The sequence below is a fragment of the Leucopleurus acutus genome (genome assembly GCF_964270905.1).
Source record: "Leucopleurus acutus genome assembly, chromosome: 21".
Lineage (NCBI taxonomy): Eukaryota > Metazoa > Chordata > Mammalia > Artiodactyla > Delphinidae > Leucopleurus > Leucopleurus acutus.
This window is the reverse complement of record NC_139163.1, coordinates 30,979,306-31,002,359: the sequence shown is the minus strand read 5'-3', so window position 1 is coordinate 31,002,359 and position 23,054 is coordinate 30,979,306. Positions and strand designations below refer to the sequence as shown.

The window sequence follows — 23,054 nt, the reverse complement described above, 5'->3', positions numbered from 1 at the left end:
GCCTAAATGGGAAGAAGGGCAAGGTCTTCCTCCCCTACGGTCCTCCTCTGAGCGACAAAGAGGCAGATAGATCTCAATTTACATATCAGCCCCAGAGCATTAAGCCTGTGGCCATCCTGACAATTGAAATTGCTCCTTTTATATACTTGCAATTACCTGCCCCAATGTTTTCAGAGCGGGTTGAGAGGAAGCTCCTGGGAACTGTGATTATTGAACTTGCGTTCAAGTTCACCCCTTCTCTGGCACCATAAATCGGGTAATAAATATGAACATCCCTAATCACAACATAGCCGGCAAAGCCTGGATTTTTCCTGCAGAGAGAAGGAAAAGTCAAGACTCTCCCTTACCCGCTTTTAATCTGTGCAAATCCCAAGCGCCTTCTCCCGCTCTTACCTTCCTGGGTTCCTAGTGGCCCAGTTGGCCAGAACCACGTCCGAGTGAAGCAGGATAGGAGGGAGCCCCAAGGTCCTGGAGACCTCGACCAAGGGAAGGGCAAGGGTTCTCGGCAGAACCTTGAAGATACAAACCCAGACAATTAGCACATTCTAGAAAGAATGCGGCAGAGGAAGCAATCTGTCTTTTATTCTGGCAATCTTGGGCCGGGGATAAAACTGGAATTACATGAGTGACCCACAGACACACCTCGTTCTCATATTTATTCTGTTAACAACCCAGTGGGTATATTGTTTATGAGCGCGGTCTGAAATATGTGTGAAATGACAAAACGGGAACACACACACTCACACATAGAGTATAAAATAATCTCTGAATATTGTGCAGAGAAGGGCCTGAGCAAATGTTTAAGCATAAGTGGGGGCTGAGTTGATGAGCAGTGGGAAAAACTCTCTCTATCTATATATATATCTCCAGATAAACAGATCAGACAGATATGTAGCTATCTAGATATATGTGTGTATTTGTGTATAGTCTTAGTTTTAGGAACATATGCGTATGTGTTTGTATGCAAGCGTGCGTGTGTGTGTGTGTGTGTGTGTGTGTGTGTGTGTGTGTGTGTGTGTATCCTCTCCTCAGGGAGAGGGATGGGAAGGATAGAACGCTTCATCAAACCCAATAACAACTTCGAGTAAGTCACCTCAAGACAGTCCCCATTCAACCCCTGAGTTATCCTAGGACACTCTAAAGAACCCTATATGCCCCCAAATCCAGAAAAACTACCCGGACCCATGCGGGTACCAGTGGGGGACTCCAACCACGAACAAGGCTAAACTAGCCCAGATCCAAAAGAACATTCTTATGCTTCCTGTCTCCCACTTCCGTTTTCCTTCCCCTTAATCTACTCAAAGAAGTCCAGCTTCTGCCTTAGTTTTCCCTTAGATTTTTAGAGAGAGTTGGGACAGAACTGTTTCTCAGGTAGAAAACAATAAAGAGCTTTAAAGAGTTGTCAGATTCAAACCTAGGGCCAGCTTCCCTTGGGGGGCAGTGGAAGAGTAGGGCAGCGCAGAAGTGAGCTGTCTCCACAGTGAGGAAGCGAAAGGAGGAGATACAAAGAAGGTAAGAGATGGCCCAAGGCGGGGGTGGGGTGTGACAGGGGGCTCCCACCCCTTCCCCTCATTGAGGATTGTGGTTTGGAGAACGGAAGGAGGGAAGCCCATTGGGATGTCCTGTCGTATGTGCCTAGACCTCAGACTTTCCAACATCAGACACATGACTCTTTTTAAAGAGTCTGAAGCAGCTCTATGCTTTCCTCTTCTCTCCTCTCTTACTTTCCTTCCTTTTTCTCACTGGGAGTCTCCTGTATTTACTTGAGAGAGAAGAGGTAGAATCAACCAAGCAAACAAGATAAGCACAGGCTGCTGACTCAAGAAGCAGGAAGTACTAGAACAAGGGTAACACCCGCATTTCTGGAGAATGTCCATTTATAAAATAACGCAGCTAATAGGAATTTATCCTGCAGTTAGGGAAACAAAGACTTCACGTTCCAAGTTTCAGATTGAAACTGTAAAAAGTTATGAAAAGATTCAGAAGAGATTTACATGAACCATTAAGAGACACAGACCAATATTTGGTAGATAGCAAGCAACATTCAAGAAAGGAAGATTAGTGTTATAAATGGCAATGTGTGCCCTTCCCCGCTGGGGAAAGAAGGTTACATTAGTGAAATCAGAAGGTCTGAGTTGTGGCCCTGGATTTTCCACGAACTTGCTATCTGACCTTGGGCAAGGAATTTAACTCCTGTAGTCCTCAGCCATCTGTAAAATGGGCACAGCATTGCTGTACTTACCTTATGGGATTGTGAACATTGACTGTGATTACGGATGTGTATAAGAGCACAAACTGCTGTAAAATGGAAATCATTAAGTTTTCCGTGACACCTCAGAGCTTGCCTTCAAATGCAGCTCTTCACAATTCTTGGAAGAGGGTGAGTGCCAGAAAAAACAAAATTCGAAAACTAATGAGAGGGCTACCAGTTCTAAGGGAAATTAACCTCCTGGCCAGGGGAAAAAGGTGTTTTCATTTAAATGGGCCCTTTGCCCTTCCTTCACCTCATACCCAAAGGAAAGAACAAGAAAGGACCCATTTTCCAGGCAAACAGAGAGCGTTTGCCAGGTGCAGCAGACCTTTGTAGAGAGCGTCCTCCAGGTGCAGCAGACCTGCCAGATGACAGGACAGGTATCCCTTTGTCCCTACCTCTTTGGGCTGTGCCTCTCCATCCTGCCAGACATATCCCATGGTAATAAAGGTTAGGACCAGGTGTGCCAGCCGCTGTTCCCGGTAACCCGTGAGGAACTGGCAGTTCAAGAGGGGCATCTGTTCAAGAGAATTTCCAGAGATTACCAGCTGCAGGGGTGTGAAGGGTGCAGGGGTTCTGTGGCTTGAAGGGGTTATATTTCAGTGACGGGGATCCACACACCCCCCTCTCTACCCTGATCTTAGGACACTGCGGTAGAGGAGGTATCCCAGATGATATTGTTCACGAAGTACCTACACCAAATTGTCCCCATGGTTGTGCCGGACACTGGTCACCATCACTGACAGCTTGGTTAGAGTGTTCTAGAATAACTCAGTCCCAAGACTGACATCATTTATTAAACGGGAGTCTCCCGGGGCAACTTTTACAATCCTGCCTTATCAAAGCACCTCTGCGTAATGGGTACCATTTAACCCTAATAACAGCCCTGCTGCTGTGGGCGTTACTGTCTCTGTCTACTCTGTTTAATTCGTAGGTAAAGAGTACACGGAGGCCAGTGGAGTTAGGAATCCGATCAAATCCCTTAAGGGAGGCTGCTGAGCGGGAATAAGAGGTCGTTCAGTTCTTGTCCGAACACTCCCCGTGACCCTGTGACCTCTCCACGCCCGCTCCCTCCCTGTCAAGATGCGTCATAGAGAGGTGTAAAGGTGATGTCGTTGAAAGCAACACCCCGTACACAAGTTAGTTATCACTGACAGCCCTGCCTAAGCAAATATTACCAGTTTCTCAGTTTTCCCCCGGCCAACCCTGCCTGTCTCGGTTGACGTCAACAGCCTCTGAGCTCCAGCTTCCCTGTACCTCCCCCTCGGCTTTCCTCCGTCCCCTATCCCTTCCCCAGCTCTAGACATAGTCTGATCTAGTTCTTCCCAGGTGCCCCTCTCCAGGATCCGAAGCGCCAGAAGGGGCGGCGGTGGATGTGTGTATCTCTTTAAGCTCCGGGCTCTTAAACGATGAGTGACAAGTGGGCTGGGACCGCGGTTCCCCACGCCCAGCGCCCGGCAGCCGGAGCCGCAGCCTCCCCGATGGTAATCCTTCCTCCGCTGGCCCCTAGGGGGCAGCCTTTCTGAGTCTGTCCTCACTGTGCCAGACTGTTTATTTCACCCTTAAAATTGGCTCTGAGATAGAATCGCGAAAGTTCTGTGCCGAATCGCGAAAGTTCTGTGCCTTAGGGTGTGTGTGTGTCTATTGGAGGGATTGCTGAGATGTTGCATTTTAACAGGAACCGGCCTGAGAATTATAACCACAGTTATAATGTATTCAGTTATTTCTTCAGTACTTACTCTAAGGCAATTACTAAAGTGTCCAAGGCATGGTGCAAAAAGAGTCCCAAGCAGGTTGATACTCCATTTTCCCCCAAACCCACAGGCCAAAACTGAGGGTCAGAGCGGGTAAGATATTTGCCCAGAGCCACGAGGGACTGAGCCAGGGTGCTAGTTCAGTTCTGCTGACCACAGCCTTGCCCTCTGATGTCAGCACTGCCCGAAAGAAATATGAGAGCCATACGTGTAATTTGACATTTTCTATCAGCCACATTTTAAAAATAGCAAAAAACAAAAAAGCCCCAGGTGGAATTAGTTTTAATAACATTTTATCTAGGTCAATGTATGCAAAATGTTTACAGATAATCAATATTAAAAATATCGAGATTTTTACACTCTTTTTCTAGTAAGTCTTCAAAATCCAGCGAGTGTCTCACATGCCAACTTGTCCTGGCCACATTTCCACTGCTCAGTAGCCATGAGTGGCTACTGGCTACCTACAGTGCAGCCTCAAGGTAAAGGAATAAGGTCCCAAGATGTTCTGGGGTCACCTTCTATTTTTCCCTGTTCCGGATTTATAATCAGCTCTTTCTCCGAGAAGCCCCAGTTCCATTTATTGGCAAAGAGTTCCAATAAATGGACACTGCGTTTGCTCTTTGCTAGTGGAATGCCACTGTTTCTAGATCCCTCACAGTGAACAAAGCTAGGAAATGTGTGTTCTGTGTGTGTGTATACATGTATTACGTACACATACATATAATGTTTGTTTACCCATCTATATATCCACAAAATATGTGTGTGTGTGTGTGTGTGTGTGTGTGTATAGACATTTTAGTATCATATGTATATATGATGCTAAAATGCTAAACATGTCAGACGTCTCGAACTCTTCTCTGGTGTCACAGGTTGATCTTATCTTTCCCCCCTTGCTAATTTATAACTTTCGTCTCTGATGGTGAAATATTATCCACCATTCATTTACTTATTTATTCATCCTAACATTGGGTTGGCCAAAAAGTTCGTTTGGTTTTAAGTACAAATAAAAGACATTTTTCATTTTCACGAAGAACTTTATCGAACAACATATTCACTAACCGAACGAACTTTTTGGCCAACCATATATATATATATATATATATATATATATATATATAAATGTCACATGAATGGAATCATACAATAGGTAGCCTTTTGGTTCTGACATGTTTCATTTAGCAAAACGTATTTGAGGTTCATCCATATGGTTGAATAAATCAATAGCTTATTCATTTTTGTCACTGTATAGCGTTCCAATGTATGAATACAGGAGTCTTCGTTCAGACTGCTGTAACAAAGTACCATAGACTAGGTGGCTTATAACAATGGAAATTTGATTCTTACAGTTTTGGAAGCTGAAAGTCCCAGATCAGGGTGCCAGCATGATTGGGTGCTGGTGAGAACCGTTCTGCTGTCTTCTTGCTTCATCCTCACGTGACAGCAGAAGAGGGCCAGAGAGTCCTGGGGTCACTTTTATAAAGGCATTCATCCCATTTATGAATATCCCATTCTACTTTCATGACCTAATTACCTTCTGTGTTGGTCAATTTGATGTGTCAACTTGACTGGGCTAAGGGATGCCCAGATACATTATTTTTGGGTGTGTCTTTGAGGATGTTTCCAGAAGAGATTCTGGAAGAGATTGGGAGACTGAGTAAAGCCCATCACCCTCACCAATTCGGGTGGCATCATCCACCCTGTTTAGGGCCTGAATAGAGCAGAAAAGTGGGAAAAGGGTGCATTTGCTCTCTGGTTGAGCTGGGACAGCCATCTTCCCCCAACATTAGCACTCTTAGTCCTTGGATTTTCAGACTCGGACTGGCAATTGCACCACTGGCTCCTCTGGTTCTTGGCTTTCCTGGGCCTCCAACTTGCAGGTAGAAGGAAGATTGTGGGACTTCTCAGACTCCATAATCATAATCATGTGAGTCAGTCACTCCTCATAAATCTCTTTCTACACATCTCTGTATCTCCCATTGGTTCTGTTTCTTGGGAGAACCCTGACTAATACACCTCCCAAAAGCCCCACCCATAACAACATCATGTTGGGGATTAGGATTTCAACATATGAATTTGGGGACCACACACACATTCAGGCCATTGTACTCAGTTTAACCATTCCCCTGTTGAGGGACATCTTGGTGGTTTCCGGTTTACGGGATCATTTACCCACAAGCTTTTCCAGGCACATAAATTTTCAGTTTATTTGGGTAAATACTTAGGAATGTGATTGCTGGGTCATATGGTAAGTCGATGTTTGCCTTTAAAAGATTCTGCCAGACTATTCTGCATTCCCATCAGCAAGGTGAAGTAGAGTCTCTTTTGGTTTATAGCCTCACCAGTGTTTGATGTTGCCAGAGTTTTAAAAAAAGTTAGCTGTTCAAATAGGTTTTAAATCGCCTTTTAGTACTTATTAACATAGATACATAGTCCTATGTTTCTCTGTAAGTCACCTAGTTTCATTTTTCTTCCTTCCTGATTAAGACTTGCAAAACTTTCAATCTTATTCTACAAACTCTGAAGTTTCACCAGGATATCCATGGGTGGTCCCCCGCCCCCACTGTCTTTCTGATAGAAATACTCCAATCTTTCATAAGAGCTGAAAAATTCTGTTTTTATGCGTTTAAAGCTTTGCTTTTTCTTCACTCACACTAGTCTACTTGTGGGACTTCTGTTTTGTGGAATTTAGATCATCCATTTCTCTTTTTCATATACTTTTATTTTTCTGATGCTGGCATTTAATTTTTGCTTTCTGCTTTATAAAACCGTTTCAAGGAAGTCCCTAAATCATCATTATTTTTCTATAATCAATGTTTCCCTCATTTACTCGGGTCGCTATTGAGCTTTTTGTTTATTTCTTTGCTTTCCAATAGTTCCTTTTACCGAGCAACTTTATTGATTTTTATGAAGTACATATACTGAAGACATTAATGCAATTTTTAAAAGCACTGATCTCATCTTTTGGCTTCTGTCGGAGACCAAATGTCCTGTGTCTCCCTCATCCTTCTTGACTTGCTTATTCTCTTCATATCGTTTGGTCATTTGGGGTTATCCATTCGTGTTCAGGAATGGAGGCCAGGGTTATCAGAATTAGTAACTAATAGAGCTTCCCTTATCATGTTTCCAGAATACTTCTGAGCTTCCTCTTGTGACCTTCCTGTGAGTCCACCAGCTGTCTGTAGTGTTTTGTCCCAGAGGGCTGGAGAAGGGGGACCCTTCCTGGAAGAAGATGGTTGAGTCTAAGCCAGTTAACAAGTTTTTGTCTGTCTTGTTTTGTTTTTTACCAACATACGGATAGGGGCCTTGGGGGCTTTCTAAGAGTAAGGTGGTTGGCCTGGAGGTACTGTGAGATTAGAAGTGCAAATTCACTTTCTGTCTTGTCTGTGCCAAGTAAAGGCCTCAAGAGGACAAATGTCTTAGTCTGTAGCTCTATGTGTGGTCCTGGAAGCCACAGTATTTGCTTCTCATGACGGTTTTCCAATGGATTCAGTCTCCATCTGTGGTGGTGAAGTCTAAAGAGTGGTTTTATCCAGTTAGTTGTTTTAGAACTAATTAGAAGCATAGGGAATGGCCACGGATGTTATATTAGTTTCCTGGGGCTGCCCCAAAGAAGGAACACAACAGAAATTTATGCTCTCACAATTCTGGGAGATGAAAGTCTGAAATTAAGGTGTTTGTGAGGTTTGTTCCTTCCGGAGGCTCTCGGGGGAGAATCTGTTCCCTGTTTCAGTCCAAGTTTCAGGTGGTTGCCAGCAACTCTTGGGATACTTTGAGGGCCTGTAGATGCCTCACTCCAGTCTCTGCCTCTATCTCCACATGATGTTCTAACCTGTGTATCTGTGTCTCTGTGTCCAAATTCCCTTCTTGCTCTAAGCATGCCAGTCCTAGCGAACTTAGAGTGCACCCTAATACAACACACATGACCTAATTTAACTTGATGACATCTGCAGAGACCCTATTTCCAAATGAGGTCATCTTCACAGGTTCCAAGACACAATTTCTGGAGAGAAACTATTCAACACAGGAGAAGTATCAGGAGGATTAATTCCATGGCTGTACTGAGCTGTATCCCCCATGCCCATGTTTACAGTGACCAGAAATTAGCTGCACACTCCTGGCCTTTCCTCATTGACACTTAACCTATGAGAAGCACCGATTCAACAAGTTCTTCACTTCGTTTATGGAGGTTGAGTTACATAAAGCCCGAGGAAAGCCTTGTACAGAGGACCGTGAAGTTCACATATTGAACTTGAATCTACCTTCCTGCAAACTGCCCCTTGCCTCTGTGCGCTCTTACTCTGAGATGGGAGAGGGAGCCTCGGGGGTGTTCTTTGTGCTTTGGTTGAATGCTTGGCATGGGTACAATAGACTCATTTCTGGATCTGATATAATTTGATTAATATGGTACGAAAGTCCTTAAGGGTTTTATTCCATCATTTCTCTGGTTTTCCCTCACTCAGATATCTCCTTTTTTCTTCTTTTTGTATTTCTTTGGTCATTTTAATGAGACTTTAGGCAGCAGGAAAATAAATTCTTAGGCTTAGTTTCCCATCTTCATAGACACTGAAGACAGTGTCTTACATCTCTTACAGGGTTTTAAACCTTGTGCTTGCACTTAGCAGGCATTCCATAAGTATTTTTAAATGAATTTGTAATTATAGACATGAAATATGCATACGTCAGTGAAGGAGAATTTTGGAGGGAAAACCTCTTATATGTCTAAAATCACATGGCACGCCAATTGGTGAGATTAAAACAGATGGAAAAGAGACGAGATGGAAGTGTAAATATAAATATCGAACACTGTTGTGTGGCAGGAAATACAAAAGCACTATTGCAAAAGTCATTTAGTTTTCACAACAATTCTAGGGGCCCCGAATTTCTCCCATTTTATAAATATGGAAACAGAATAAGTAACTCGTTAAGTCAAAGTTTATAGCGACTAAGTGATAAAACCAAGAGTCCAACTCAGGTCCTCCTGAGTCAAATCTGTGTTCTTCCTATAACACCTTCTTCTTATTCCTGTGGGGTCATGTCAGTTCTCCCAGGACCAAGGAGTTTCACCGTTCCTTACATAATTTGGGGAAACATTGCTCATCTTGTCTCATATGTGGCATTTACAGACTTATCAATGATTTCTGAAGAATCTGCCAGCCCTGACTTTATAACTGGGAAAGTCTCTTGACTCAACTATTCTGTGAAACGCCGACAGTAAATCAATGTGGCTTCACTCATGGGGAGGGGAGCCCTGACCATGTGGCTTGGCGTGAGGGCACTGAGAATTTTCACACCTGTCCTTCCCCAGCTAGGTCTTATTCATCAGTTTCCTGACACTTCTCAACCAGACTGTCTTTCTTCTTTAAACACATGCTTGTTGAGTGCCCAGGAACTGTTCTGTGCAGGCTCTGGAAATTTTAGGGAAACACACTTGTCATACCAGAAGCAAGTGTCATTCTGCTCATGATGAAGGGTGAGATAGTTTTAGTTTCGTGGATAAACTCAACAGCAGTGATTGGTCAGCTGACCCACTTCCACAATGCTGAAAAAGGAAAATGGTGTGAGGATGAAAATAGGGTAGTGAGAAGGGGTTAAGGAGAAGAATACAAAATGTTTGGGGCTTCCCTGGTGGCGCAGTGGTTGAGAGTCCGCCTGCCGATGCCGGGGACGCGGGTTCGTGCCCCAGTCCGAGAAGATCCCACATACCGCGGAGCGGCTGGGCCCGTGAGCCATGACCGCTGAGCCTGCGTGTCCAGAGCCTGTGCTCCGCAACGGGAGAGGCCACAGCAGTGAGAGGCCCGCGTACCGCCAAAAAACAATACAATACCTTTTACCTCGTTCACTTGAGCTCGAAGCTGGTGACTCCCAATCAAGTGAGGCAGTCGGTTGGCAATTTCCATCCAAGGTCTATAGTGATCAGGGAGTTCTTTCTGCATTGAAAAAATAAAAATGTCTCAGTATTTTAGAGCTCTCTGGGGAGCAGCTTCGTGTAGTAGCTGTTTTCAGATTTCAGTCTTAAGGCAGAATTCAGGTCAATTCCATTCAACAAATATTGAGAATTCACTATCTGCTGTACCCTACGCTAGGCACTGCAGATACACAGGTGACTGATATATAGTCCTTGTGGTGAGGGAGCATATGGTCTAGTAAGGATAAATAAAATGTAATCAGACATACCCAATGCAGTATAATATGTTCAATTAAGAATATGTGTAAGCTTAACAACCAGCTGAAGAGGAAGTAGTTAATTCCATAAACTGTGCTAGGGAATAATGGGAAATGTTCATAGAAATATGATAGTTGGGGCCAGTAGTAGGGTCTGAAAGTGACTTTTCTAGTTGGAACTTTTAAGATGGGAAGCCAGTGAAACAGAGGAGATAGTGGATAAATAGAGATAACTGTGCTTCTGGGGATTACAGATGATTCAGTGTCACTAGAATATAAAGTTCAAGAGAAAGGATGATGGAAGATTTGACCAGAAAATCAGATCAAATATGCTTTTTATTGACTACATAAGAACTTTATTTTTTATGTATGTTGGTGACATGATTCAATCTGAATTTTAGGAAGATAACTTTGCTTTGGGATTTTAAGGTATAAAGTCAGATTAGGAAACCTTTGAAATATTGTCTGAAAATTAAGCTTAGGCAATGGCAGTGAATTTGGAAAGGAGAAGGTATGTATTCAAAAATATTTGGAAAATAAAATTGAAATAATTAAATTTAGAGGCAGGGATGGGGCTAAAGGCGAGGTGATCCCTAGCCCAATAGCACAGTTTATTTGCCCACTCTGAGTCGTTGGTTTAGCCAAGAAGAACACAGGTTGGATTTCAGCAGCCCTGACTCTATCCCAAGAAATGGCAAACTGCAGCAAACTACACTCGTAAATAAGCTTTTATTAGGACACAGCCAAGTTCATTTGTTTCCACATTGTCTACAGTAGCTGTCACTTTACAATGGCAGAGTTGCATAATGGCAACAGAGATCATGTGGTCTGCAAAGCTTAAAATATTTACTATTTGACCCTTTACAGGAAAAGTTTGCCAACTCGTGACCTGTCCCCAGGGTCTGGGCCTCCTTTTACAGAGTACAGTCTGCAAGACTGAAATGTTGTGTCTCTGGGTTAAGAAGGAGTTAAGTGAGGATGATTTCCATGTTTCTGAATCAGATGACTGAATGAATTGTTGAGAAGACAGATTGAAACAGAAATGCAGGTGGAAGTCAAAGAGAGGACATGCAATAGTGAATTTGTTTTTACATATGTCCAACCTAAAACATCTGTGGAATGTCAAGATATGGCTATGTACTCGGCAGTTGGATATACAGTTGGAAGCTCAGGAGAGAATTAATATTAGAAATATACAATCAGGAGGCGTCATAGTAGTGCAAATTCTGCATTGTGGTAAAAACCACAAGTGGGTACAAGACCATTCGGGAGAAGTTGCCAAGTGGAGGGAGAAGGCTTAGATCAGCGCACTGGGGGGATACTTACAAGGCAGGCAGAGGAACTGAATCCAGCACAAAGAGATATGTATAGAGGCTAAATGAGCCAGAAGAGAATCACCCTATAGAAGTCAAGACATTAGAGGATCTCTCGGAAGCAGGGATTCATCAGATGGCCAAATGCATCATTTAAGTAAGGTTACCCCTTTGGAAGACAAAACTAAAGAGTCACTAATATATCAATATATACACCAGTCTTTCCACGTATATGGCATAGAAATTCAGGTCAGGGTCATGGAAACGGGGTTCAAATTTTAGTGTGCTGAGGAGGGAAGAAAACAGAGATTGGAAATGTGAATTACTTTTTTGGGAGAGCCATAAGCCATCACAAGGCGACAGTTTGTGTTTGAGAGCTGTTTCCACTTTCGAATGGGAAACTTGAGTGGTTTACAGCCTGCTAGTGTATAAGAGGCAGAGATTGAAGAGAAAGGAGAGAGGGAATAATTAAAAGTAAAGGGTCGTGAGGAAGAAGAGTAGGAGAGGAAGAGCCCAAATGCAGCGCCTGGCTGCGAAGAGCTGGAAGGAGAAAGTCTGGAGTTTGAGGGATTCATTTCTTATGAACTCAATTTCTCCGCAAATGGTGAAGATTCAGGTTACATGACTTGGGGAGAGGGGTGGGTGTTCAATTAATTATCGGAGGGAAGGGAAGAGGAAATTAAACATAAAAATGCAAACAACATAATATATTGCAATATAGAATATGTGTATTATAATACACTATAATGACTTTCAAAACCCAGGGAAGTTTGAAAACTGTAAGTTTGGAGTGCTGTAGATCTGTAAGTTACCAATAAGTCACTTGCTGGAGATCCTCTGTCTCTCAGACTCTAAAATAAAACTAGGTGAATCTAACATCCAATACACAATCTTTGAAAATTATAGACTTTACTTAATCCTCTGCTTCCTATCTTTGCCCCTGAATCAATTTAGGACAAATTGGGCACCCTTTACTACCCTTCTCGACAAATCAAATTACACCAAACATCGTAATTTAACATTTTAATATAGATGTTGTGCAGGAGGGGCGATTTTACCCTCTACTCCTCTTGAGTTCTTGTGTCAGGAGCCAATAAAATTGACGCAAAACAGATTAACAGGAGAAACAGAAAGAAATGTTAGTTCGTGCGCACAGAGGTCTCATAGAAATGGGACCTAAGAAGTGGCCAAAGCAGGCTTTTGTACTTTGTAGACAAAGAGACAATAAATCTGTAAGGAATGGACAAGACAAAGAAACTTAGGCTTCAGGTGCTTATCTAAACAGAGTTTGGTCTTGGGGTCGTCAGTTAAAGAAGTAACAGGTTTTTATTTATTCAGGCGGCTCGGCTTGAATTCCCTACCTCTGGTGGTAAGGGTGTCCTATCTCCAGACGCGTGGAGGGTACCTTTCATAGGAGAGATTTATTTCCTGCTTTTAGGGAGACAGAGCAGAGGGTCAAATTTCCTCTTAAATTGACTGTTTCTTAAGTAACTTTCACCCAAAATAATCAATATGCATTGAGGCATATTCGTGGGTGACTTGCCCCGGGCCCCAACAATACAGATATTCACAAAGAGGAAATCACACCGTTCTCCTCATGCATTCCGCATCCAGTACCTCAGCCTCTGAGAGGTAGAGTCCACTGTGCCCCCTACTCTTCTCCCAGAGAGAACATTTTAAGCATAAGGGCATAATTTTCCCTAGCAGTGCTCAGCGGTAGTGCAGAATTGAAGAAAGCCGCTAATTGACCCGAGTTTGGGGATTTACAGAACAGTGGCCCAGCTGAGAATGTTCGCACACATAAAGGCAGAGAGATTTATGGTAAACTGACTCTGAACTGGCAGCTTGTTTTTCTTCTCGTCTATATGATGCATATGTTTTATGAACAAAAACTGAATGCATCTACAGAGACAAAGGAATATAATATTTATAAAAGAAAATCACAGAAGCAGACTCATAGTATTCAGAACCCCTTTTAAAGTGGGTTTGAAGAAAAGCTGTAACTAAATCTGTCCTTCCTTCTTTGATGCCTAGAGAGGGGATCGTATTCTGAGAATTAATTTAGAGCATCCTGGAGAATTCCCTGGCAATCTAGTGGTTATGACTTGGCACTTTCACTGCGGTGGCCCAGGTTCCATCCCTGTCTGAGGAACTACGGTCCTGCAAGCCATGATGAATAGCCAAAAAAAAAAAAAAAAAAAAATTCAAGCATCCTGGATTTCTGCTTCCTGGCTTGCATGGGAATCCTTAAATACTACACTTTGCCTCAATCTAAGCAGCACTCTATTCTTGAATATCTCTTTTTCTTTCCCCTTAGATTCCTAGAGGCTTCTTTTCCTTCCTTCTTCTCTTCATCCTCTCCCTTCTTTAAACAGTTCTAGTCTTTGGACTCTGTTATCACCCCACAAATGTAAGAAAACCATGAGCTTTGAGAACCTCTGGGTTCTCCGAGTGTGTTTCCCATCCAGCAGCATCAGCATGATGTGGAAACTCGTTAGACATGCAAATTCTCGGGCTCTACCCCAGACGTACTGAACCTGAAACCAGCTGCCTGTGCTTTAGCAAGCCCTGTAGGTGAAACTACAAAGTTTGAAAGTTTGGTATACCCCAAAGTTTGAAAACCACTGATGTGGGAACCTCAAAGGAAAGGGAGAAAGGATTTTAAAGCTAGTTCATAATCCATTAAAAATGTATTCACCCTAAGTGTCCATCGACAGATGAATGGATGAAGAAGATGTGGCACATATATACAATGGAATATTATGCAGCCATAAAAAGAAATGAAATTGAGTTATGTGTAGTGAGGTGGAGGGACCTAGAGTCTGTCATACAGAGTGAAGTAAGTCAGAAAGAGAAAAACAAATACCATATGCTAACACACATATATGGAATCTAAAAAAAAATGGTTCTGATGAACCTAGGGGCAGGACAGGAATAAAGATGCAGAGGTAGAGAATGGACTTGAGGACACGGGGAGGGGGAAGGGTAAGCTGGAACAAAGTGAGAGAGTGGCATGGACATATATACACTACCAACTGTAAAATAGATAGCTAGTGGGAAGCAGCTGCATAGCACAGGGAGTTCAGCTCAGTGTTTTGTGACCACCTAGAGGGGTGGGATAGGGAGGGTGGGAGGGAGACACAAGAGGGAGGGGATATGGGGATATATGTATACGTATAGCTGATTCACTTTGTTATACAGCAGAAACTAACACAACATTGTAAAGCAATTATACTCCAATAAAGATGTTAAAAAATAAAATGTACTCACCCTTTCAATGGGATTTTCCTCTAGAGACTGAATAAAATATTGAATTATGTTACTTACTTTTTGATTGCCAGATCTTGTTTTAAGTTACAGTATGGGGGGACAGGATCAGCTGATGAGTTTTTCACTAAATAGCACCCCTTTTGGTATTAGTTAATACTTATCTATCACATCTATTTCAAAACCTATATACAATTTCAATATTCTATTAACGAATATTGGTAATTGCTTACAATTTTTCACTATCATTAACAAGTTTGAAAGAGTCATCCTTATACATGTGTTTTTAGATGTTTTCTCATTATTAGGACAAATTTATAAATGTGGATTTACTGGATTAAAGATTTTGCACATAGAAAGGTTAAGAGCTACTTCTTGGTTTTCTTACAGAAAAGTTACATAAATTTATAATCACATTTATAGTATGTAATATATAATGGGAGTGCCAGTTTATTTATGATTCTAACAACAGAGCATCACCAAACTTTTTTGTTATTTTTAAAGATATAATATGTATTATCTGCACTAAAATTCTATAATTATTTCAATATTTAATAACAATAAAATAACCACCCAAAAATATACCTTTCACAGAAATGATTAAAATAATGTAATCAATATTTATGGCAAGACAGTCAAAAAGCACAAAATTTATAAAGTGGAAAGTAAAATTATTCTTATTCTCATCTAGCAATGATGACCCTTGGAAGTTTGAGTGGTTTTCCAGAAATTTTGTATGCTATCATTTTATTGTTTAAATTTACATTTCTGTGATTATTAATGAGTTTGAATATTTGTCATGCTTTGGTCATTGCGTTTTGTTTGCGGGTGTGCAATGCCATTCATACCAGGGTAGTCAAATGAACCAACATTTTCATTTATGCCATTGGGTTTTCGATGATGCTTAGAAATTTCTTCCCATCCCAATATCGTTTCTTTTAGAGAATTTCTAGTTTAATTGTTGGTGCTCACATCTTTCATCTATCTACACTTGTGTTGTGAGTTAGGATAGATTATCTCATTATTTCCATTTCAAAATAGAGGAAGTTCAAGCCAGAGAAGTTTTATAACTTTCCCGAGTTTACACATCTGGTCAGTGGTCAGGTCAAACCTCTTCTGACTCAGAGTTCAGTGTACTTTCCACTACCTCCTGAGAGTAAACACATGGAGAACGGTGACTGCGGAGGTGGTTAGTACGAAGGGACAAGAAATCAAAAGAAACGTTACATGTTTTTCTTCCCTTCATTCCAATAATCAGAAGACCCAGAAGTGGGATGGACACAAATAATAAAATCTATGACCTTCTTTTCTATTTTTTCAGCTTCCTATTTTATGTTATTCTTTTTCTGCACTTTTATATCTGTCAAAGTACAATTTTCAAAAAGTTAAAAAAAATGACTCATGCAAATATGGAACGTGTGTCCAAAATATATTTAGTTTATTAATGAGGAACTCAGCAGGATGGTCCAGTTGATTCAAAAGCACTTGATAAACTGAAGTGTTTAGAGTTTTGATAAAAAGAATGTTAAAATTAAATTGCTAAGGTAAAGACACAGTAATTGGTTAACGTCCTCTATGGCAGAACAGTCGTAAGCTTTAGGGTTTTATTTTCTACTCAGCGGAAATCACTGGCAGCTCTTTTGAACAAAAAGCTGCAAGCTAATGTGCAGCTTCGGAGATTCGGTCCTAATCGATAGGAAGCAGCATGTCAAGAAAGGAGCATCCCTTAGGTAGTTAAGTAATCTTAAGGTGAGACTGCTTAGTTAGACAGGGCTCCGGATGGTACTAAATAAAAGCCCTCCTTTTGCTCTGTTTTGGATAATTCTTCTCAACACATTTATAATCTAGAAAAGAAGAGACTTTTAAAAAAATAATGTATTTTATAGAAACAATAGACTGTATTAGCACTGATTAAGTTAATGAAACCAGCTTCTGGTTAAGAAAATAGCACAGAAAGTTTAAAAACTGAAAGTTTAAGTGAAATTAAAGCTGGCGAACGTCAACAAAGGAAGTTGGGTGACAATATTATGATCATAAAAATTAGAATGTAAACTATGGGACAGAGTAGAATGTGAAGGAGAGGGTTTTAAGTGAAATAAAAGACAAGTTTCAATGGAAAGAGGCTGGTGTGTCATTGCTGCCAACTAAAGAGGAGAAAGATATTAGATGACTTTGCAGGGGTGGGTAAGCAGCATGAGAGGGCCTTGGAGGCGACACTAAAACATAGGATTTTGCTCCAAAGAGCGGAGTGATGTGATTTGATTTTTGTTTTAAAGGGTCGCTCTGACTGCCATGCGGAGACTGTACTATGGCAAGAGGGGAAATAAGAAGACGGGTTACAAGGCAATAGTCCAGGGAGAAATAGTGGTGGATGGGACTAGGGTGGAAAAGAGAAAGGTGGGCAGCTAAAAGACAGTTTTCAGAGACAGGGCTGAACTCCTTAATTATCACATGAGTCATTTGAGAATAATGAAGATCACTGTGAGACTCAAATGGGAAATGTGCAGTTAACACAAGGCCTAGTACAAAGTGAGCACCTATTAAATAATAATTACTACTCTTATTGTATATTATAAGAAAGTTACCATGGGAAATAAGAAAAACTCCATTCTTAATGAAACATAGGAGAATGCTATCAATAAATTTTGCTAATACTTTGAAAATCTGAATTAAAACCACTGCTTCTCTCAAGTGCTTTGAATTGCTACAGGAGATTATATATGACTTTATTTTTCCTAAATCGTTGCTTGGCCGCTATACAGAACAAGGTTCCCGGCATCCCGATTCCTTTTCTTCTGCTCCATGGCACCCTGACAATTTGTTTTTGTTTTTCCCTTTCCTTTGTTTTTGTAGTTAAACTACTTCCAAGCTCTTCTCACTGTTTCTCATAGTTATGACACCTTTCTTTCCACAAACAACCTCCTACGTGTAGCCCCTCAGCCCTTACCTGGACCTTCACTGTCCTTTACGTATTCTGTCGTTTTCAAGTACCAAGCTAGTTAGGGTAGAGGTTCTGAATTAACTCCTGGCTGGGGTTCTGGCATCAGTAATTTTTAAGCTTCCCAGCCAATTTTGATATGCGGTTCAGGAATCATTGCTGGAACCCACCCTGCACTTAACCTTCTGCTAGGAATATATTCACACACCAGGGCATTGTTGCTTACCAGACGCATGAAATCCAAATTCCTGAGCCTAACGTTTGAGTTCCCTTGGTCTCACTCCAATCTAATCTCGTGCTATAAACTCTCTTGGTTCCTCCCTTCCTGCCAAGCAAATTTCCTCACATTCTTTATGTCTAAAGAAAAATTACTCCTCACCCACGCACCAACCCCAACACACGTACACAACAGACACACGATCTGGCAATGGATTTCTGTGGCTTCCTTATGGACATAGGTCTGAAAGGTATACATTTTCCTCACTGAAACATTAGACCCTGGAGGTGTTTGAGAGTTTATAGAAACAGTGGGGTGGAGTACTTGAAACCAAGTCAGACCCTTCCCCCAAAGCCAGAATGATTGCTTATTCATTAGTTTGACTGTGTTTTCTTTTCTTTTTTGTTATTATTAAAAATCAGAACCGTTTCCGATATTTGTTCGTTTTAGTCATAAAAATGCTATTAGAAATAGCATACAGATTGGTCCAATATCCATAAAATCATTGAAATATAACAAAATATTTACTACCTGTGGTACATGATGACACTCACATGCTTTAAGTATTTACGGTAAACAGCCAAGCTTGCTGAAAGAGTATGTTTGGGCTCATTGACATGAAGGGATAGCCAGCCCATCACTGACCTAAAGGCAAACAAATCCTACTCGTGCCCTTAGCAAAGTCAGCGGCTCCTATTTCACAATTTGTGATCTATTGCGACACCACTGTTCTCCGATGACGGGTGATAGATTCTCTCCTGATCAGTTGAGTAAACTGAGGCAGATTCTGGTGTAAACTCTCTTCCCTTTCCTCTTCCCAGAAAGGGAGATGTTTAAAATTCTTCCACAAGTGAGAGAAAATTAAAACTGAAACAAAGAATCGCATTCTTCAGAACTCTGACACATGACTGCGAGAGTAGGCCCAGTTTGCCAGGAAATTCTGAGCTCCAGAATGGAAATTTCTTCTTAGGAGTATCCATCAACCAAACTACAGGGCAGATAGAGTCCTGTGTTTCCTCAGAAAGTCACAAACACTTGATGTTCCTCTTGTTTCCCGTCTGGTTTTCTTATTTATAAGAAAGGAAACAGCAAAGAGAGGAACACAATCGTGGTGGCCCTACCCAATGTTTACATACTTTTAAATATTATTTTTCTCAGCTCAGTGTATATATTTAATCCCAATAAGAGAGTGTTGGCCTGTTGACAGACTCTTCCTTGTGAACTAGGGATGATAGAAATATTCCTGGATCAAGTTATACACACAGAATGGAATTTTGAATAAGCACTGGACTGAGGGTTGTGCAAACTAGCTTCTATCCTTCCACTGGATTTATGGAAGTGCTTTCATACTGCATAGCAATCCAGTGGCGGGGGGGCACTAAATCTCTCCAAGTACATGTGAAAACTGAGGGTCAGGCAATGCTGGTGGTTCATTCTAGGTCACGAGAGTTAGTAAGTGAAACTTAGGATGACTAAATAATTCTGTTTTGCCCAGGACTTTCCTGGTTTACCATGGAAAGTCCTGCATCTTGGAATCCCCTTCGGCCTGTAGCAAATGGACGTTCTTGATCACCCTAGTGGCAGGGTCAGAGAACACAGTCCAGTGTTCTGGGCCACAACCCTCCTCTGCATAACACCCTAGAGTCATTACTTTTAATGATCAAGTTACTTGCAGATCTGTGACTTGGTCTCACAACTAACAGCTCTACAGAGGGCTTTGGGGATCAGCAGATAGATCCTATCTTCATTTTTATTCTTCTATTCACACTCAGAAGAAGGTATTCCATAAAAGCTCCTTAAATGCCAGATCATTGATCACAGTTAAACCCCCTATTAGACCCCTAGAAGGAAAAACTGGATCTAATAAATGGTTGCAGTGATTGTAACTTTGGACCCCTAGATTCTTAGCTGAGTAGGCTTGGCCCTTATTTAGAATGTAGTAGAAAAAAGATGTCAAGGGTCCTGAGTACTACTGCTTTTTCCAGTAATATAACTTCGGGCAAGAACCCCTGGCCTTCAGCTATGGTTTCTAAGGACTCTTGCAGTTTTGACATTTTAGACCTGACCATTAAAGTGTTGTAAAGGAATTGCATTACAGGTTGAGCCTTAAGAACAATTAAGAAAGAGGTACTGGGGCTTCCCTGGTGGCGCAATGGTTAAGAATCCGCCTGCCAACACAGGGGACACGGGTTCGAGCCCTGGTCCAGGAAGATCCCACATGCCATGGTGCAACAAAGCCCATGCACCACAACTACTGAGCCTGTGCGCCACAACTACTGAAGCCCACGCACCTAGAGCCTGTGCTCCACAACAAGAGAAGCCACCGTGATGAGAAGCCTGCACACCGCAACGAAGACCCAACACAGCCAAAAATAAATAAATAAATATTTTAAAAAAGAAAGAAATAGGTACTGTTTGTCCTCAAAGGTTCTTTCCTCTTCTCAGCACTTTCTGTGAATATCTAATCCCTCCTACGAACCTCAAACACAGCCATGGTCCCTTGTGATCTCTTTTCTCTCCCACTAGCAAGTCAAGATAAACTGATTTACTCATATAATTGATCTTTATCTAAATTCTCTCTCTTTCTCTCTCTCTCGTTTTTTTTTTTTTTTTTTTTTTTGATAACTGCACATTGGCTCACGAATTTGCTGGAATGATTGACAATCCATTAAAAAAAAAACTGACATTAAAACATTCCATTTGCTCTATCCCCTGCTGTTGCGGTCTCTTCTCCTTTGTTGGTAATCACACTGTGCCTTATTTGTATTATCTGTCCCAAATCAATGGCTTGGCATTTATATTGCATCTTTCTTAATGACCACATCAATTAAACAAACAAACACCCAAGTCAGCATCTCAAGAAATCTATACTGACCTGCTTTAGACCCTATCCTTACCAGAGGATTTGGAAGAAGAAAGCCATAATCTTCAGAAATATGAAATCTTCCTAAAGTCAAAGATGGTGCTGTCTTCAAATTCTGACTTTGAGGCTCCATAATTTTGTTTGAAGTATCTGCGCAGAGGCTGCTGCCAAAGAGACAACTGCTCCAAATACATCAAAGACCCGGGGTAAGGGAACTTCAAAACAGCATCTCTTCCTCGCAGTAAGCTGTACAGTTGTCTCGGGAACAGGGGAGAACCTTGCTCTCAGGTTGAATTCCACACTGCCATAGACTTCCTCTGACATAAGGCTGAGTAAATTATTAAAGACTGCTGATTAAAACAAACAGGCAAACAAAATCACCTCGGGGAGGGGGAAACTCCTTTCTTTTCATATATGTGAATATAAGAAGATTGATTTTAAACCCAGAGACAAATCTGTTCTATTTTAGGAAATGGGAAATGAACAAGCGTTTTAGCTGTCGATGATCCCAAAACACCCCGACGGGAACCTGGTCCATGATAAACTTTGACAACTGGGTCTTTATTTCAAAGGTGTAACCTATTTAAACTAGAAGTTAGTTACATTCAGATATTTCGGTGGATGGGCCATGGGTAGAGTGGGAATGAGGACTCTGAACGCACATCAGACCCTCAGAAGTGTTCTGCACGTATTTGAACAGTGTATTGTAAAGATTATTATTGCTTTGATTTACCTTAAGAAATATTATTGTTTTTGAAACCTTCTATGACATTAAAGGAGAATATATACTTTTGTGAAGTTTAACAAATGAGGTATAGCAGACACTAATGAATTTGAGAAAAGCCTAACAGATCATTTGATTTAACCTTCTACTTTTATTAAACATCTTTTGAGAACCGACCACTGAGATGGAAGACTCTACCTATGAACCAGGTACAGATTAGTACACTGAGGCATACGCATGTGAATAATCCTGTCCACTGTCACTCCACTAATTATGTACTAGAGCTGAGGTAGCTTGATCTCCAAGCCATTCCTTTGTTCACTCGATCAGGCTGCCAGGCTGTCTGTCAAAGGTGCCATCGTGGTTTGAATTCACATCAGTATGGAGCTCATCGATAAGTTCCAGGCCATAAATCCGCACGGTGAAAATTCCGAAGACTCTACCTTTTGCCCAGTTGGACCCTGAACTTAGGTCGTCAGGTTGTCATCAAATTTATTTGGAAGCTGATTTTTCTATACACATCTTCTCCTCCCTCCCTTTCTCTAAGATAAGTATAAAAGCTAAAGCAGGAAGTGCTCTGATAACTCCTGTAACTGTTCCCATGGAGCGTTCAACTTTGAAGGTAGGATGTCAAAAGTAACCTAATTGATTTATGGTTCATTAGACCCTAAGAGCCATCCTCAATTAACCACTTCCTCTTAGCCCAGTACCCAACCAGTTTTGAAGATTCGTTTCTTATGCCTCCTAAAGGCAGTTTGTCAGACTTAATTTGTTGAATCATCTTCTTGCTTTTTCCTTCAATCTCAGGTGAGAAGAAGGCACAGGTATCTTTGCTTATGCTAGTCCTGTTATTTTTCATCCATTCCCTATGCAGCCTCTTAAGGATTTACTGTAACATTATAAGAGTGTGGCATCAAAATACCCAAACTAAAAAGAGCATGATGGAATAAGTGATCTAGTCCAATGCTCTCAGCAAATATGAAAAACCTGAGGTTTATTGGAGTGAAATGACTTACCAAATGTCACCCTGGGTATTACCATCAGAATTGGACTAGAATTTGGACTTCTCAGCCCAGAACTTTCCACTCAGCCCACTCAGCTTGACCTACCCGAGTGTGAATTTCTACTCCGTCTCCTATTAGCTATGTGGCTTTTTAAACAAGTGGCTTAAAATTCTAAGCTTCTGTTTCCACATCTACAGGAAATAGTAATGTTTATCCCAGTGAATAAATGAGGAACATTAAGTAAAGCACTTATCAAATGGGTAACAGTAAATACTGTTTTTCTCATGTTCTTTTCCCCTCATTCTGGAAGTACACTTTTAATATTTTATTTTTTCTGATATCCTTCCCTATCATTCTGAATATATCTTTTCTGTTTCAGTAGCTGACTCCTTTCCCTACTTCAGACCTAAATGTACAGATATTTGCAGCATTATTATAACCATTTCCCCACCTCAGTATTCTTATGTATTTCCACCTGATCTTAACCTATGCTTAATTCTATGCTCAGGTATCCAAGCCTGCATGTTCAGCCTTGACTTTTCTTACTTCCAAGGTCTAGGT

The 23,054-nt window shown here is 41.3% G+C and overlaps 1 protein-coding gene across 4 annotated transcripts in view; it reads right to left on the bottom strand.

Moving 5' to 3' along the window:
• The window catches only part of IDO2 (indoleamine 2,3-dioxygenase 2), a 43,034-nt gene extending 22,006 nt beyond the window's left edge, over positions 1 to 21,028 (bottom strand). The window contains exons 1-5 of one of the 4 annotated variants that reach the window (XM_082864003.1): positions 20,800 to 20,866; positions 18,548 to 18,769; positions 9,837 to 9,932; positions 2,650 to 2,769; positions 394 to 512 (exon numbers count right to left, since the gene is read on the bottom strand). In XM_082864003.1, the coding sequence (XP_082720129.1) occupies positions 394 to 512; positions 2,650 to 2,769; positions 9,837 to 9,902 (305 nt within the window). In that variant the 5' untranslated portion in view covers positions 9,903 to 9,932; positions 18,548 to 18,769; positions 20,800 to 20,866. Of the gene's footprint in view, positions 1 to 393; positions 513 to 2,649; positions 2,770 to 9,836; positions 9,933 to 11,493; positions 11,567 to 18,547; positions 18,770 to 20,799 lie in introns of all 4 variants that reach the window. The other 3 variants (XM_082864004.1, XM_082864001.1, XM_082864002.1) reach the window with 3 other exon arrangements.
• Between the last annotated feature and the right edge of the window lie 2,026 nt (positions 21,029 to 23,054).